General features: G+C 52.7%; 1 protein-coding gene across 1 annotated transcript in view; it reads left to right on the top strand.

Annotated features, from left to right (window-relative positions):
* Positions 1-8,148: 8,148 nt before the first annotated feature.
* LOC146813453 (uncharacterized) overlaps positions 8,149-18,968 on the top strand; it is a 316,204-nt gene continuing 305,384 nt past the window's right edge. Inside the window, exon 1 of the mRNA XM_085620211.1 lies at positions 8,149-8,640. Within this exon, the coding sequence (XP_085476337.1) occupies positions 8,617-8,640 (24 nt within the window). The 5' untranslated portion in view covers positions 8,149-8,616. The remainder of the gene's footprint in view (positions 8,641-18,968) is intronic.

Raw genomic sequence — 18,968 nt, 5'->3', positions numbered from 1 at the left:
TCGCCTGGCTTGGGCCAGAACCCTGGTGAGCATGACAAAGGGCAGGAAGGCATAACAAAGGACTTGGGGCCACGTCTGAAGAAACGCATCCGAGGCCAGAGCCTCCGGGTCTGGGCGCCAGCTGTAGAACTCCGGGAGTTGTTTGTTCAGACGTGACGTAAATAGGTCCAACTGACAAGGATCCCATAAGAGGTTCAGCATCCGGAAAACTCGAGGGTGTAACTGCCAGTCGCTGTAATCCCCCAGGTAACGGGAGTGCCAGTCGGCCACTTGGTTCCAGCGCCCCGGGAGATATTCCGCCACCACCAACAGTCTGTGCTGTAGACAGTAGTGCAAAAAGTCTTTTGCAATTTCCACCAGAATACGAGACCTCGTACCTCCAAGCTTGTTCAAGTAGCGCACCGCCGACACGTTGTCCATCCGCAATAGGATGCAACAGTCTGTCTTCTGTGGGGAAAGGCTGCGGATGGCGACCGAACCTGCCAGCAACTCCAGGCAGTTGATATGGAGAGTGAGCTCCTCCGGAGACCAGCGGCCCCCCGTTGAGATCGGACTGCAGCGGGCACCCCAGCCCCAGCGGCTGGCGTCCGATTCGATCACCACCTCGGGTTTCGAGCCGAAGATGGCTCTCCCATTCCATGACTCCATGTGATCTAACTACCATAACATCTCCAACCTCGCGTCCTCTGAAAGAGGAATGTTCGGCATAAGCGAGGCCTTTGTGGAGATGCTGGATCTTCAAGCGTTGGAGTGCGCGGTAGTGAAGGGGCCCTGGGAAGATCGCTTGGATTGACGGTGCTAATAACCCCACTACTCGGGCAATGAACCTCAAGGACACAATCTGCCTGCTCACAATCAACTTCAATTCTCTCTTGATCGCTCTGATCTTGTATGAGGGCAAGGGAAGCTGGCAGCTGCGGGAATCCACCTGAAACCCCAGAAACTCTATGGACTGCGTAGGGGTCAGGACTGATTTCTGAGAGTTCACCACGAATCCCAAGCTCTGAAGGAGCTGGATGGACAATTCCAGATGAGTAATCGCCAGCTGAGGGGACTGCGCCATGAAATGATGTTGTCTAGATATACGATCAGTCACACCCCTCGTGCGCGCAAGGACTCTACCACTGGGCGAAGGGGTTTCGTGAAGCACCAAGGTGCTGACGAAAGTCCAAAGGGAAGGACCATATATTCGTAATAGACGCCTTGCCAGAGAAACTGAAGGAACCGCCGATGCGGGGCGTCTTTCAGATCCAACCGGACCATCCAATCCCCTTCTTGTAGAAGATCGCGTAGCATATGGACGCCTTCCATTTTGAAATGGTGGTAGACGATCCACCCATTGAACTCCTTGAGATTCAGGACCAATCTGGACCCGCCCCCTTTCTTCTTGACCAGGAATACATTGCTGAGGAAACCCTGAGGATGACATTGAGTGACCGTGACCGCTCCTTTCTTCAGGAGGGCATTTATCTCTTCTGAGATAAAGGTCTGATCTAGTTGGGAAATATTTTGGGGGAGGAGGTGGAGTGTTTGTGAGGGTGGCTCGTACAGTTCCAGCTTGTATCCCTGCACCGTCTCCAAGATCCAGGGATCTTGCGAGAGGGCGCGCCATTGTTGTTGAAATAACTGAACACGTCCCCCCAAGACCACTTCTGAACATGGAATGATTTTCACCTGTAGATCCTGCATCCTGGTTATTTCCATGGTTGCCCCCAAAACGTCCCCTGCGGAACCGGTTCCTCGCCCTTCGTGAAGGATAGAAGTTTGGGTTGCCGGCGGAGTTGTCTTGATAACCACCTCTGTGGTGTTGCTGGCCACGTGGGGTGCCTTGGTTGTTTCCGTGGCCGAACAACCGCCCTCGACTTCGTCCGGCCCTGGTGAAAACTGGTTTGAAGGCTCGACAAAGAGATTCTTGAGCCTTGTCCAGGCCACTAAAAGTGGCAACGAATTTGGTCAGCTCTTTTAAGAAAGGTTGGCCAAAGAGGAGGCCTTGGACCACAGGACCTGCCTCTGATGAAGATAGTTCAGCCAATTTAGAGTCCAGCAAGAGGATAAGAGACCTCCTCCTCTCGCTGGACATGGCGCAATTGGCGTTGCCTAACAGGCACACCGCCCTTTGCGCTCAACCAATGAGGGCATCCGGGTTTATCGGTGTTCCGGATTCCTTAGCCTGGTATCTCATCTCCAGGATTTTTGTATGGGGGCCTGAGAGATCCAGTAGTTTATCTTGGCATGACCGCCAGGCGCGATCTATGCCTTTTTTAGGATCCTTTGCGTATTTTTTGAGGTATGTGAGCATCGTCGGATCCACCTCAGGTGTTTCCGCGACCCGCGCCGCCGGGCCCTGCTGTCTTTATCAAAGGGTTGGCAGAGGTGGGACCGGACGTAATCCGCCACCTCCTGTGGTGGGAGCCACACCGTAGAGTTGGGGTGGACGATGTCCGTTGGCTCAAAGGTTAACACTTTGGGTTGTGACAGCTCGGTATGATGCTCCTTCCTGAGCTTTTTCGCCGGTTTAGGACTCCCTTCCTCACCCGAGTCTGTATCGGTGTTGGGGGAGGGTGAGGTGTCACCTTGATCGCCATGGGTAGACCCTGTCGGATCTGCTCTCGCGACATATGCGTGATCATTGGCAAAAGCCTTGGAGAGTCTTGCAAAATCCTCAGCGTGAGGGTTGGCAGCCTTGGGCTTTTTGCCTTTTTACGCCCGGACACGGCCTGGATCCATCCTTGCTGTATGGCATACTTATTTAGGTGACGATTAAGGAGAGCAATAGCCCGCACCAGGGCATAATTCACAGAATGCTGCACACCAGCATCCAGGGCCTCCACGAGGTCCTGTTCCAGGGAGCCGGGCGGCTCTTCAAAATAATATTTATCCTCATAACAGTAGTCCGCCATGGTAGGATGGACGGTACCAATTAACTGCGGTAAATATAATAGAGTAGTAAGGGGGGAGAGGCACAACCCCAGGCAAGCCAGGCTAGACAGCCAAACAAAGTTCTGGAGTAGAGGGAGGGCCTGCCTGTAACAAAATCCTCTCTAGGCAGTGCCTATGCAGAGTTATACAGCCCGCAGCACAAATAAGCTCTGGGCGTCACCGGGGGCACAAAATGCACGGGCTTTATATTTGAAAACTGACAGTTTCCCGCTCTGATCAGTGCCGTAGCTATCGCGGTGAAATTTGACAGAAAAAAATGGCCGCCGAGCATGCACGGTATCGGCCGCCCGTCAGCATAGAAATAGGACATAGCGCGATCCTGATGCGCGGTCCTAGAGCCCCCAAAACTCCTGCTCCACTTACACACAGACGCCTGTGACTCACGCCCGGCCGGGGAGGCTGACGCGCTCCCTTTGCATCGCGCCCACGAACGGAGGCGGAAATCAGGGGAAAGCGGACGAGCGGGCTCGGCGCTGCGAGTACCACATGCTTCAGGTACGCGTCAGCAGCGAGCCCGCAAGAGCACATTATAAAATTGCTACATTCACCACAAAAGCGCAAATACAGCGGGACGTTATTGAAATACAATCAAATATCATCTACAATGCACATAAATGCTCCAAATACAATGCGGTGCCCCCAACCCATACACCACTAGTGCTAGAAAAAGTAGTATGGGAGAGGCACTTAACTGGGTGCGGAGCAACAAAGAAAGAGGACGTGTGTGCCTCGGTTGGACATTAAATGAGCGCAATCTCTATGGTTAGGGAGTACAAGGTGCTCATGGGATTTGTGGTTTACTATAATATGTTGAATAAAAAAGATTGTTTTTAGGTCTCGCGACCTGCTTTGCACTGCGCAGCAGTGCTCGTGCAGGCAAGAGTCCTTTTGTCCGGGGTCCAGAAATCGACCCTGGAATCGCACACGTTCGTGCGTGTGCGATTCCTTTTGTGGTGCGCGATTGGCCTTTGCACGCGTCTTTGTATAAGAGCCTGCACGCAATTGGCCTGAGGCGGGCGCATTGCTCCGCCCATGGCCTATTGGTGTCTATTACGCGCTTGGTGTGCGTAATAGACACCAATAGGCCATGGCTCGCAATGGCGCGTGCGCGCCCACCAGTCGCAGGCTTCTTTGTGTTTTTCAGTAAGGTAGTGAAACTATTAATTTAAAAAAGACACATGTGAGCATGGACGTTCCAGAGGGTGGAAGCTGTTTCACCTCTGTGAAACAAAGCACTGATGGTATGCACGGTAACCCAAGAAGGCAGAAACCCGAGAGCCGCCATCAGCCAACCCGGAGAGTTAAACAAAAGAGTTTTATTATTTGACACAGCCCTTTGGATGGATTTGTAGGGGCAGCAGCGGCGGCCGCGGGCTGAAGAGAGCCGGTGTGTCCCATCTGACGTCTGTGGAATGTAGAGTTTGTACTCCGGGCCAAAGCGGCGTGTCCTGCAGGGTCGCTGGGTGCAGGTAATGTGACAGGCGTCCTCGGTCCTGGACGTGGCAGCACCGAGGGGAGGGCCTGGGTCTCCTCTTTGCTCCACCGCACACCTTGTTAAGCCAGCTGGCCTCGGGAGGTATGATCCCATGTGCTGACACTCGTCTGATCCGCGGATCTGTGGACCTGCAGGAGGAGGCTTTGAGGGTGTCTGGGAGGTAAAGCCCTGCCTGTGTGTGGTGCCAGAGGAGTGTGGTGCACCTTAACCCGTCCCTGACCGAGGCTGGCAACCGGGCCCGCCCTGCAGGAGTCACAGTGTGAGGAAGAGGCAGATACCTCCGGGTGAGGAAGCTGGCATTACACTCACTGCTCCCTCGGGCTGCCAAGGGGAACTGCGCTGGCCGCCGCGAGGACAGCAATAGACCAATGAACGGCTAGCACGGTTCAAGTGATCGACCACCACTGCTGAACCGGATCCCCAGCACTGACCGGGACGACTGGGTAAGTACCACTCACACTGCCCCTCCCGCAATAGAACACCTGTCACGTCTTTGAGAATGACATTGACAAGTGTCTGTCTTTAGATATGTGTCGAGTCTAACAAGTACTATGCATGCTTCCTCTTAACACAAAATAAATGCAATCCAAGAAAAGTTAACCATTTTCTCATGGCGTGTCTACCATTTGGTGCAGCAGGTGCAGTGGCACCGGGGCACAGAGCCCTGTGGTTGGGGGGGATTGAACCTCATGATTGTTGTATTTACTACTCCAGCAGCAATCAGAGAGGTCATTTTCCTTGCTCTTATCAGGGCCGGTGGTATCCTTGCTACACCCCTGCCTTCACTGGCCACATTAATAAGGTGGTCTGTGGCTCCGCATGCAACAAACCTTTGCCTGTGCCTGGGAGCAACCATCCCATTTAGGATGAGGCTGCAATGTAGATCCGTGGTTTAAGTTCTGTCAAAGCTAGGCATCTTCTGGAGTCCTGGCAGGAGGATGGTGGAGGAAACAGCTTTCTAATGGGTAATTTATTCTGGTTGTAGTTATGACTTGTAAACACGGCTCTGTTGACACAACTGTTTTGGCACAAATGATGACACCTTGGTAAATATTTAATAAAATGCTGGAAAATAATTTTAAAAAAGATGATCGCAGAAAGCAATAGTTGGCAGTTTATTAGAAGTATGATTCTAGTGATTACCTGTTTATCAATCCAGTTTTTACACTTGAGATGTATGGGGCTAGCAAAGTGTACTGTATACTTTTTTTAAATCTTGGAACCTATATACGTTGGTTTGTAAATCACATCTTGGATCAGATAACAGGAATATTTTGGTAACCGTTTTTTGTTGGCTGTTTGGATGTGTCTTTCCACCTCAACTGGAAGGCACAAGGGCCTATTTTACAGCTTGGAAGCTGCTGTAGCTGTTAGCACTGGTAAACAAGCAATGGCAAAGACATCTGAAACAATGGATGCTTCAAAAAAGGAAGCATGCCTTTTTGTAGCATTCCTTTTCAGATGTTTTGTCTGCATTTATGCCCCAGTACACAAACAAGCATTAACAAAGCCAATAGCTCGCAGTAAAAACAGCACACATACTGGTTTTGCCGATGCTTGTTTAAGGCACTGTTCTAGAGTAAGGAGGTAGGCTTTTGCCTTTGGATACTGCTTCCACTTGCATGCAGATTTCATGAAAAAAATATAGTACCATGCACTCTATCTTCCCAGGCCAATTAGAAACAAGCATTTGCAATGCAATAGGTCTCGCATTTGCGAGAGTTTAAGCTATTGGCATTGTAAATGACAATGCCTTTTATTTATGTTTTAAAAACCAACATGTATAAATAAAAGGCATTGCTATTTACAAAGCCAATAGCTCAAACTCTCACAAGTGCGAGACCTATTGCATTGCAAATTCTTCTTTTATTGGCTGTAATAAAGAAAATGAGAAGCATAATCGGAGCCTCTGGTCCTGACGAAGAATTCGACTATATTTAGTAGTTTATTCTTCAGTTACAATGAGGCCCACAAGAGGAACGCATGTGCGATGATAACCCCTCAGGCGCTGGTTTCCACCCCACGCATCAACATTCGAATCCACAATATAAACACCCCAGGGGCGCAGGAGACACTAAAATTCTGGGGGGGACAGGGACAACCTTGTGCACTTTCCAGTGACCCTATACAAATCACCGCCCGTTAAACAAATACAATTGCATACTTTCGAAGTGAAATATTGAGGAAAGCAGGCATGTAGTCACAGTTTGCATGTATGCTTTATTGTTATTTACATTTATATAGTAATGAGACCAAATGTTTAAAAAAAACATATATATGAATCTTTCATCTTAATGCACAAAGCAAACAAAGGCCGCTGACTTAGGGTGGGGACGTCGTGTTTGCAAGTGCATTATGGTTTGAAAAGTACCTGCTGCTGCATTCCTGGTCTCCAGCAATTTTCAGGCAACAATAAAAATGTGAAGATAACTTTGGTGATTAATGTTCTTTTTTTGAGAGAGATCGAAGGCTTGTCTAGTGAAAGTTTTAATTCAAAAGGTCAGTGAGTCACTGCTTTTGTCTGAGATATTCTTTTGGTATTTGAAGTTTATAAGTTAAAATCCTAACATTGAACAGTGAGCTATTAACCGTCATCAAAGAGCTGCATAAAAACTTCAATGTATAGATTAGAACGTTATGATTTTTCCCCAGTCTTTCCCTATCCTAATGTTGGAAAATGGGTTCATTAGGATAGAAATGAATTCTGATTATTGAAGAGAACCCCCCAAACCATGGTGTTTTGTTTTACATTCTGAGTTTGTGTTTCTCTAGTGTTGCAAAGCCGCCCTGGGCACTCCCCAACTATTTGCTGACTGGTACTGGTGGTACCTGACTGACTGACCCTGGCCTCTGCCTAAACAGCCAGTGCTATTCTGAAAGAGGCACTTAAAAATACAGTGAAAACACCTACATACACTAGGGTGCACTATGGGTTAGGGTACCCCTATGATTGGCATGACCTCTCCTATAAGGCCCTAGTACATAATAGGGCAGCGGGATTAGAACTACTTTTAAGTCCCTAGAATATAATAAGGCATGGTAGCTAATGGCCCTGCGATAACAAAAGGGAGAGGGGAAATTCCTTTGTCCCCTCGTCCCCCCCACCCTTGTCCCCCGTGTCCCCCCCACTCCAAAATCTGGGGGGATATATCCCCCGCGTCCCCCACACTTCCTACGCCCATGAAACACCCCCAGCCTCAGTCCCATGAGGAGTTCACTCCTGCCACGGCATGTTTAATAAACCCAGTACCGCTGGCTGTAGGGCGGGCCCTTGCAGGATGGCCGGATCCTTCCAGTGGGGTTCGTGCAATGATTGAGCTGCTGAATAAAGCTAGAGGCGCTCTGTGCCTCGTCCTTTGCGGCCACGGTGCATGCGGCGCTGACCACCTCCACCTGCCCCTGAGCACGCGGGGACGAAATGGGACCGATACTGCCGGCCTGCTCGTTACCTCTTTGTGTCGTTATGTAGTGTCTGGCTTCCTTTTTAGGATTGTTTTCATGGGAAGTTCCCCTTGCTCATCACGTTGTACGTAACAACCGCCTCTGACCACCACAGACCCCAAACACCGGACGGTTGCGGTGCCGACGGCGAGGCTTCTGGCTCTCGGGTACCGCTCCGGCTGCAGTGTAAATCAGGGTGCTCATGTCCTGGACCCTCCAAGCCTCGAGCTGTTGCCCGGCTCCTGTCACTGCTTCCAGCGCAGGACTCGATGCTCGCACAGAGCATGCGCCTGTGAGCAGCGTGTGTGCCCGGCGCATGCGCATTCGTCCCTAAATAGAACCCGCCCTAGACATAGTGTTCAAGTCTCCTGTTGGCACCCCCGATGCCCCCTCTGACCTGGCCGTGACCCCTGTCTCATTACCCGCCCACCGCTGACCTGGCATTGACCCCCCCTCTGCCTCAGTGCCCCGCCCCTGCAGCCTGGGAGTGACACCGCCCTACATCACAGCTGTCAGGCATCTCATCCTCAGCTCCATACCAGATCACTGCCAGGAGTACTGGGGCTCTGCCCTGTCCAGGGTGACAGGCTCCTGTCAGTGTTGTTATGAAGGGGGGTCTCTCTAGGGGTGTAGCCCCTCCCTCCTCCTACTGCACCCTTTTCTGCAGGGGGGCGTCTGGGAGGTGCTGGTGCCCCCTTCTACACACCAACAAGCAGAGCTTCAGCTGAGCAGCAGGAGAGATGTACCAGCAGGGCCCTGAGATGGTGAGTGCAGCCTCCTCGGATTGTCTGTGCTGTCAGGGCTACCCCTGTTTTTGGTGCCATCTGCTCCCACTGGGCTGTGCCCCCACCAGAGGGTTGCTGGTAGGGGTGCACTTCCCTGCAATGGAGCACTTGACGATCTGACATCACATTAGACGAGTCCTCCGGCGAGATGTACCAGCAGGGTCCTGAGATGGTAAGTTCAGCCTCTTCGGCTTGTATCTGCTGTCAGGACTGCCCCTGTGTCTGATGCCATCTGCTCCCACTGGGCTCTGCCCCCAGCACAGGGCTCCTGCTAGGGGGTGCACCTCCCTGCACTGGAGCACTTGACGATCTGACATCACATTAGACGAGCCCTCCTCCTGTTTATTTATTCTGCATCGTCTAGCCATGCAACAATGTCAGTCACTGTTATCTATGGTGATTCGTGCCTACTAGTTCAGTGTGTTATTTATTGTATATAAAAGGGGGGGGAGGGGTTGAAGCGTGGAGCCAGCACCAGGTGTGTGGAAAGATGCATTGTCCTCCTGTCTCCTCAATGCAGAGGTAGCTAAAGACCATTCCAGCGCAGAGGTAGGTAGCCAGAGGCCATCCTAGCGCAGAGGTATCTAGAGACATCCCAGCGCAGAGGTATCCAGAGGCCATCCCAGCGCAGCGGTACCCAGAGGCCATCCCAGCGCAGCGGTATCCAGAGGCCATCCCAGCGCAAGAGGTATCCAGAGGCCATCCCTGCGCTAGAGGTATCCAGAGGCCATCCCTGCGCTAGAGGTATCCAGAGGCCATCCCTGCGCTAGAGGTATCCAGAGGCCATCCCTGCGCTAGAGGTATCCAGAGGCCATCCCTGCGCTAGAGGTATCCAGAGGCCATCCCTGCGCTAGAGGTATCCAGAGGCCATCCCTGCGCTAGAGGAAGCCAGAGGCCATCCCTGCGCTAGAGGTAGCCAGAGGCCATCCCTGCGCTAGAGGTAGCCAGAGGCCATCCCTGCGCTAGAGGTAGCCAGAGGCCATCCCTGCGCTAGAGGTAGCCAGAGGCCATCCCTGCGCTAGAGGTAGCCAGAGGCCATCCCTGCGCTAGAGGTAGCCAGAGGCCCTCCCTGCGCTAGAGGTAGCCAGAGGCCCTCCCTGCGCTAGAGGTAGCCAGAGGCCCTTCCTGCGCTAGAGGTAGCCAGAGGCCATCCCTGCGCTAGAGGTAGCCAGAGGCCATCCCTGCGCTAGAGGTAGCCAGAGGCCATCCCTGCGCTGGAGGTAGCCAGAGGCCATCCCTGCGCTGGAGGTAGCCAGAGGCCATCCCTGCGCTGGAGGTAGCCAGAGGCCATCCCTGCGCTGGAGGTAGCCAGAGGCCATCCCTGCGCTGGAGGTAGCCAGAGGCCATCGCAGCGCAGAGTTAGGTAGCCAGAGGCCAGCGCAGAGGTAGGTAGCCAGAAGCCATTGCAGTGCAGAGGTAGGTAGCCAGAGGCCATTGCAGTGCAGAGGTAGGTAGCTAGAGGCCATCGCAGCGCATAGGTAGGTAGCCAGAGGCCATCCGAGCACCGAGGTAGGTAGCCAGAGGCCATATCCCAGCACCGAGGTAGGTAGCCAGAGGCCATATCCCAGCGCAGAGGTAGGTAGCCAAAGGCCATCCCAGCGCAGAGGTAGGTAGCCAGAGGCCATCCCAGCACAAAGGTAGGTAGCCAGAGGTCATCCCAGTGCAGAGGTAGGTAGCCAAAGGCCTTCCAAGCACAGAGGTAGCCAGATGCCATCCCAGCGCAGAGGTAGCTAAATGCCATTCCAGCACAGAGGTAGCTAAAGGCCATCAAATTGCAGAGGTAGGTAGCCAGAGGCCATCCAATCCCAGTGGTAGGTAGCCAGAGGCCATCCCAGCGCAGAGGTAGGTAGCCAGAGGCCATCCCAGCGCAGAGGTAGGTAGCCAGAGGCCATCCCAGCGCCGAGCTAGGTAACCAGAGGCCATCCTAGCGCCGAGGTAGGTAGCCAGAGGCCATCCTAGTGCAGAGGTATCTAGAGGCCATCCCAGTGCAGAGGTAGCCAGAGGCTATCCTAGTGCCGAGGTAGGTAGCCAGTGGCCATCCTAGTGCAGAGGTATCTAGAGGCCATCCCAGTGCAGAGGTAGCCAGAGGCTATCCCAGCGCAGAGGTAGGTAGCCAGAAGCCATTGCAGTGCAGAGGTAGGTAGCCAGAGGCCATTGCAGTGCAGAGGTAGGTAGCTAGAGGCCATCGCAGCGCATAGGTAGGTAGCCAGAGGCCATCCGAGCACCGAGGTAGGTAGCCAGAGGCCATATCCCAGCACCGAGGTAGGTAGCCAGAGGCCATATCCCAGCGCAGAGGTAGGTAGCCAAAGGCCATCCCAGCGCAGAGGTAGGTAGCCAGAGGCCATCCCAGCACAAAGGTAGGTAGCCAGAGGTCATCCCAGTGCAGAGGTAGGTAGCCAAAGGCCTTCCAAGCACAGAGGTAGCCAGAGGCCATCCCTGCGCTAGAGGAAGCCAGAGGCCATCCCTGCGCTAGAGGTAGCCAGAGGCCATCCCTGCGCTAGAGGTAGCCAGAGGCCATCCCTGCGCTAGAGGTAGCCAGAGGCCATCCCTGCGCTAGAGGTAGCCAGAGGCCATCCCTGCGCTAGAGGTAGCCAGAGGCCATCCCTGCGCTAGAGGTAGCCAGAGGCCCTCCCTGCGCTAGAGGTAGCCAGAGGCCCTCCCTGCGCTAGAGGTAGCCAGAGGCCCTTCCTGCGCTAGAGGTAGCCAGAGGCCATCCCTGCGCTAGAGGTAGCCAGAGGCCATCCCTGCGCTAGAGGTAGCCAGAGGCCATCCCTGCGCTGGAGGTAGCCAGAGGCCATCCCTGCGCTGGAGGTAGCCAGAGGCCATCCCTGCGCTGGAGGTAGCCAGAGGCCATCCCTGCGCTGGAGGTAGCCAGAGGCCATCCCTGCGCTGGAGGTAGCCAGAGGCCATCCCTGCGCTGGAGGTAGCCAGAGGCCATCGCAGCGCAGAGTTAGGTAGCCAGAGGCCAGCGCAGAGGTAGGTAGCCAGAAGCCATTGCAGTGCAGAGGTAGGTAGCCAGAGGCCATTGCAGTGCAGAGGTAGGTAGCTAGAGGCCATCGCAGCGCATAGGTAGGTAGCCAGAGGCCATCCGAGCACCGAGGTAGGTAGCCAGAGGCCATATCCCAGCACCGAGGTAGGTAGCCAGAGGCCATATCCCAGCGCAGAGGTAGGTAGCCAAAGGCCATCCCAGCGCAGAGGTAGGTAGCCAGAGGCCATCCCAGCACAAAGGTAGGTAGCCAGAGGTCATCCCAGTGCAGAGGTAGGTAGCCAAAGGCCTTCCAAGCACAGAGGTAGCCAGATGCCATCCCAGCGCAGAGGTAGCTAAATGCCATTCCAGCACAGAGGTAGCTAAAGGCCATCAAATTGCAGAGGTAGGTAGCCAGAGGCCATCCAATCCCAGTGGTAGGTAGCCAGAGGCCATCCCAGCGCAGAGGTAGGTAGCCAGAGGCCATCCCAGCGCAGAGGTAGGTAGCCAGAGGCCATCCCAGCGCCGAGCTAGGTAACCAGAGGCCATCCTAGCGCCGAGGTAGGTAGCCAGAGGCCATCCTAGTGCAGAGGTATCTAGAGGCCATCCCAGTGCAGAGGTAGCCAGAGGCTATCCTAGTGCCGAGGTAGGTAGCCAGTGGCCATCCTAGTGCAGAGGTATCTAGAGGCCATCCCAGTGCAGAGGTAGCCAGAGGCTATCCTAGCGTAGAGGTAGGTAGCCAGAGACCATCCTGGCGCAGAGGTAACTTGAGGCCATCCCAGCACAGAAGTAGTTAGCTAGAGGCAAGCCCAGAGCAGAGGTAGGTAGCTAGAGGCCATCCCAGCGCAGAGGTAGGTAGCCAGAGGCCAACCCGGCGCAGAGGTAGGTAGCCAGAGGCCAACCCGGCGCAGAGGTAGGTAGCCAGAGGCCAACCCGGCGCAGAGGTAGGTAGCCAGAGGCCAACCCGGCGCAGCGGTAGGTAGCCAGAGGCCATATCCCAGCGCAGAGGTAGGTAGCCAAAGGCCATCCCAGCGCAGAGGTAGGTAGCCAGAGGCCATCCCAGCACAAAGGTAGGTAGCCAGAGGTCATCCCAGTGCAGAGGTAGGTAGCCAAAGGCCTTCCAAGCACAGAGGTAGCCAGATGCCATCCCAGCGCAGAGGTAGCTAAATGCCATTCCAGCACAGAGGTAGCTAAAGGCCATCAAATTGCAGAGGTAGGTAGCCAGAGGCCATCCAATCCCAGTGGTAGGTAGCCAGAGGCCATCCCAGCGCAGAGGTAGGTAGCCAGAGGCCATCCCAGCGCCGAGCTAGGTAACCAGAGGCCATCCTAGCGCCGAGGTAGGTAGCCAGAGGCCATCCTAGTGCAGAGGTATCTAGAGGCCATCCCAGTGCAGAGGTAGCCAGAGGCTATCCTAGTGCCGAGGTAGGTAGCCAGTGGCCATCCTAGTGCAGAGGTATCTAGAGGCCATCCCAGTGCAGAGGTAGCCAGAGGCTATCCTAGCGTAGAGGTAGGTAGCCAGAGACCATCCTGGCGCAGAGGTAACTTGAGGCCATCCCAGCACAGAAGTAGTTAGCTAGAGGCAAGCCCAGAGCAGAGGTAGGTAGCTAGAGGCCATCCCAGCGCAGAGGTAGGTAGCCAGAGGCCAACCCGGCGCAGAGGTAGGTAGCCAGAGGCCAACCCGGCGCAGAGGTAGGTAGCCAGAGGCCAACCCGGCGCAGCGGTAGGTAGCCAGAGGCCAACCCGGCACAGAGGTAGGTAGCCAGAGTCCAACCCGGCGCAGAGGTATGTAGCCAGAGGCCATCCCGGCTCAGAGGTATGTAGCCAGAGGCCATCCCGGCTCAGAGGTATGTAGCCAGAGGCCATCCCGGCTCAGAGGTAGGTAGCCAGAGGCCATCCCGGCTCAGAGGTAGGTAGCCAGAGGCCATCCCGGCTCAGAGGTAGGTAGCCAGAGGCCCTCCCGGCGCAGAGATAGGTAGCCAGAGACCCTCCCGGCGCAGAAGTTGGTAGCCAGAGGCCCTCCCGGCGCAGAGGTAGGTAGCCAGAGGCCCTCCCAGCGCAGAGGTAGGTAGCCGTAGGCCAACCCATTGCAGCGGTAGGTAGCCGGAGGCCATCCCAGCGCAGAGATAGCCGGAGGCCATCCATGTGCAGAGGTAGATAGCCAGAGGCCATCCCAATACAGAGGTAGCTTGCTATAGGCCATTCCAGCACAGTGCCAGCTCTGAGAAACATTCTTTCATAGTCACCCTCAGTACGCCTGCTGTCCCAAGTGCTGAAACATTCACATAGCTGTCACTGTGTACACCAATACTGAGCTTACAGTTCATTGGTTCCCCCATTAAAAGCATCTATTGAACTTACTGCATGCTGCGCTTTGTAGAGGGCACAGTGGCCAACTTTTCATTTAACCTGCTTGAACTTTTGTGGAGTTTAACATGCCTAAAACTTGAGACCGATTGACATATCAGCTTTGCACCAGTCCTTGGTGCACTTGTGGACTGTGCACATTGTAGGGTCCAACCTCCCCCACCCACCATGTGTTTAAAAAAACTGCAAACCGAAGCTGCTGTCTGCGCTTAGTTTACCCTGAATGTCCAGAACTCTGCAGCTGTCTAGGAGCCATTCGTTTTACCTGTATAAACTTCTATGGAGTGGAACGCGCTTAAGGTTGGATCCTCTCCAGTTCTGAGTGCACGCATGCGCACCAGTTCTGATCAAAATTAAGAGACTTCCCGGTGGCCCTGATAAAAGTCAGCAACCAATGGGTGAAGCCCCTCAACACGCTTCTATGCCACAAAATGGCAAAACCTCGGATGCATATCCCATTGTCAATACGGAATCTGAAGCCCCTTGCCCAAAGCTTAGTACTTCAGCAGCTCCTAATGAAGCTGCAACTAGGACTCGTGACCGCTCCTTCTGTGTACAGCAAGCTGGCACGGACCCGGATGGATACCCTCCAAGTAACGATAACAAACAACCAGGGTCCTTGGATCACCCATCCAGATACAGCGTATAAAATCGAGCACCCACATTATGAACCACAGGAGGAGCGTCAGCAGGCAACTACACTGGAATCACTGAAGGCGAATCCGCATCCTCCCAGGCTCCGGGGACCACAACCGCAGGGATCACAGCAAGAAAGGGGTCTGCAGTGTTCAGACACCAAGTTGCTGTTCAGCAAGTCCCCCACAGCATTTTAAACGGGGGGGAACCCCTAAGGTTGCTGAATACCATTCCTTTACTGAGCGGATTGGAGTCAAGTGATATTACGTCATTCAAATGTCTCCCTCCCCTCCCCCCCCCCCGTCCCCCCAAAAGGTTCCCAAACCTCAACACCTACATTAGCAACATTGGTTTCGCCAGCTCGCGCAGTTCATATTATCCAGAACAGAGATATTTAGCACATGGGGCATCAAGATCAGTCCCTTCAGAAAGATTGGTTATCCCACTGTATTGGCTAAATCACAAATTCCTGTATCCCCCAGCAGGAAGAAACCATAGTCAATCTTAAAAAACGACCAGGGCTGTGCCATCACAAAATACAGCAAACAAAGGGTGTCAACCACTGAGCTCTCAGAGAAAGAATAGGACTGGCTTCCCTCAGCTCTGTCTTATAGACGTTTTGATTGATTTAACTCTCTAGTACCCCCCTGCCCCAAGCTGCCTCCGCTGTCCCTGTGCTCTTGGAATATCAATGGTCTTACTCAGAAACTTCAGTCTCCAGATTTAATTATGTTTCTAAACAACCTCGAAATCAGAGCTCTACAAGAAATATCGGCCGAGTCGAGTTGCCCAATGATAGGCTACATCGAGCTCTGGAAGCCAGCCCTAAGGCGCATAGGCATGGTAGGCCAAAAGGCGGGCTATCTAGATATACCTCAGTTAGGCTAAAAGGGAACATTGATACAATAACATTACAGGAGAATTAGCTGTTGGGAATAAAGATCAGTAACGGAAGATCGCAGCAATTGCTTTTGCTGATCAACGTTTACATCCACCCAAGTACAAGAGAGAAGAGGCCTAAATGTAACCGTCTATTGCAAATTTTGTACAACCTAGCCACTGACCAACCCCAGACGGACGGTTTGATTACAGGGGATTTTAATCAAACCTCTTCCAAGATTTCCCAGAGGACCATGAGGGGTTTTACTCCGAGAGCGCCCAGAACATGGTTATTGTTATTGATGATTTATAACGCGCACGGCTACTCAGAAGAGTGTCCCGGCGCGACCCAGCAAAAGAGAACAGTGAAAAAGAAGGAAAACAGGCTTAATGGAATAGGAAAGTTTTAAGTTTTTTCCTGAACAGAGCGGGGTTTTGAAAGCTCCGGAGCTCCGGGAGGAGGGAGTTTCATGACTTAGTCTCCAGATAAGACAATGAGCTGCCCCCCGTTCTTTTCAGACGAATTTTGGGTGCAGAGGCCAGGCAGAAGTTCGAGGAACGCAAGTGTCTGCCCGGGACATAGAACGAAAAACGTTTCCTCAGGTACATTGGGCCGTATTCGTATAGTGCCTTGAACAAGACCCTAGCTTTTAACGGCAACCAGTGCAAATTACGGAGCTGTTGCTTTACGCGAGTATGTTTGGGTAGGTCCAGCAGCAACCGCACAGCGGCATTCTGCACCACCTGCAATTTATCCATTAGGTAGCCAAGGAGACCTACATACAATGCATTGGCATAATCAAGACTGGAGGTGACCAAGGCCCTAATTACTGTTTCTTTGGTGGAAAGAGGCAACAGGGGCAGAAATATTCTGAGCATCTTCAGAATGCTGAGACAGGTACCTGTCAATTTGCTAATTTGATTACTAAAACTAAGTTTTTCGTCAAACCATATCCCCAGGTTCTTCACAGGAAGACCCGAAGGGGATGGTCGCGGGGCATCGGCAGGCCAACAGTCATGAAAAAACAGAGAAGGGAAATCCCCAAAAAACAGTATCTCTGTTTTATCTTCATTGCATTTCAGCTGGGCCGAAGTAAACCAGTTGAACACCGCAGACAGGCAGGTTCTAGCGTGGTCCGTACTGGACTTGTGCTTTTTCCAGGTGAACAAAAGCTGGGTATCATCAGCATATGCTACTACTGTAGCGCCAAAGTCCTCAGCTAGCTGGATAAGAGGGGTCATATAAAGATTAAATAACAGAGGACTCAGTATGGATCCCTGAGAGACCCCTGTTTGAACAGCTTGGGTGGTAGATGTAAAAGGAGGGATCCACACTTGCTGGGTTCTACCGTCAAGGAAGGACTTTAGCCATTCCCATGCGGCACCGATGATACCGAGCCTCTGCAATCGGGCCAGGAGCAGAGCGTGGGGGATAGTATCAAAGGCGGCAGATAGGTCCAAAAGGACCAAAACTGCCCTGCCCCCAGCATCTAACGATTCCCGGATGGCCTCTGAGATGTCCACCAAGGCTGACTCAGTGCTGTAAGAAGCACGAAAACCCGATTGAGAAGGGTGCAACAAGCCATGTTGTTCAATATAGGCGGTAAGTTGTTTGTTCACAGGTCTCTCACAGACTTTGGCCACGCCCGGCAGCAGAGAGATAGGCCGATAGCTGGAGGGAATATGAGGATCTAGCGTCGGCTTTTTTATGAGGGGGACCAGCATGGCCTGCTTCCATGCGGGAGGGATCGAGGCCGACCCTAAAGATGTATTAATCAGCTGGTTCACCAAAGGATTAATGACTTGAGCTGTGCGGGCCATAAATATTGCGGGACACGGCTCAAGAGGGGAACCAGACTTTAAAGTGGTCAGGGCAGCCAGAGACTCCTCAAGGGATATGGTTGAGAAAGTAGTTTCAGTGTCAAAAACGGAATAGAAATCCGCAGGGAGCTGCATGGTCTGGGATGCTGGTGTATCAAAGAGCAGTTGAAGTGATCTAACTTTAGTCCTCAGAAGTCAGAAAGCTCTTCGCACCAGATGTACATTGTTCAAAGCTTTAGAGAAACATAACTTTTTACAGTGTTAAATAGGGCCTTGGCATTATTGCCCGACATGGCGATACGGTCCGAATAATAACATCTTTTCGCAGCAGTGATTGCCGCATAGTAAATTTTTTGGGCTTTTTTCAATTCCATCTTATCAGATGAATTGTAGTTCTGTCTCCATCTTCTTTCGAGCCTTTTGCACTGCTGTTTCTGGGATTTAAGCAAAGGCGTAAACCAGGGTTTGGACAGTGGCATATTAAGGCGTCGAGGTCTGACCTGAGACGAAAGATCACAAACCACCTTCTTGATCCAGTTATTGAACTGCCCCAGATCCAAGTCCAAATCGTCCGGGAGGTGTGGCAGACAGTCGGCTAGCGCGGTGCACAGAGCTACGGGATCGAGCTTATGGGGAGCCCTATTGGCAGCAGCACAGCGAGGCCTAGACAAGGAGGGACCTTTGGCAATATTCCAGGAAAAGGAAATTAAATAGTGATCAGACCAAGTGACGGGCAGCGGAGGGTTCACCAACAGAGGCAGGCTGGAGCAAACTACGTCAAGCATATGGCCACCACTATGAGTCGGATAGGAAACATATTGAACACGTTCGGCGGAGTGCAACAAGGCTAGAAAGTTGCGCGTGTCTATCCCATCAAGGTTGTCCATGTGGATATTACAGTCCCCGAGGAGCAAAAAATGGGAGTAACGCAGAGCTCTGGGTAAGATCCAAGTGTCCAACAACTTAGGGAAAGGGCCTAAAGGGCCAGGGGGACGGTACAGCACAATCCCACCCAAGCAGTAATGGGGGAAACCTTTATGCAAAAGTCCAGAGCTTCCACTTCAGGAGAGTCCGTAAGTTCAGAAAAACATCACTGAACAATCTAAGCCAAGGGGTTGCCCATGAAGCCTGTTGGGCGAATATTTGGTCTTGCAGCTTAGCAGCATGGGATATAAAGTATTGAACTGTCGCTTTCCACAAGATAACCCTCCAAATTGGACAAGAACCGATGGGAAAACCTGTTGCTTTTTTGACTATACCATCTGTAACGCTGAAATGTTCCCCCTAGTGGAAAATGACCACATTGCTTCACAGGTTGAGAGCCACTATCCTCCACAGATCACTACCATCATGCCTTGGCGAGTGCCACATGTAGAGAAAAATGCACAGAGAACCTCAAGCACTTTAAATGGAGTATAATTCCAAACACAATATTGGGTGACGGACCTATAGAATAGCATCTCCAGTCTCTCAATGTTGTCTTATAAGAGTTGTTGTCGTGCACACATCTCCAGCACCTGTCACCCTTTGGTACCCCTAGCCACAGATTCACTCAACAAATTCAACAAAAGGAGGTGCACCAAACAGAGTACATTTCAGTCCATTTATATTTTCTTTGTTTTCATCCTTTATTATAACATCC

This window comes from Triturus cristatus, chromosome 7 (assembly GCF_964204655.1).
Source record: "Triturus cristatus chromosome 7, aTriCri1.1, whole genome shotgun sequence".
Lineage (NCBI taxonomy): Eukaryota > Metazoa > Chordata > Amphibia > Caudata > Salamandridae > Triturus > Triturus cristatus.
This window is presented reverse-complemented; position numbering and strand designations above follow the sequence as displayed.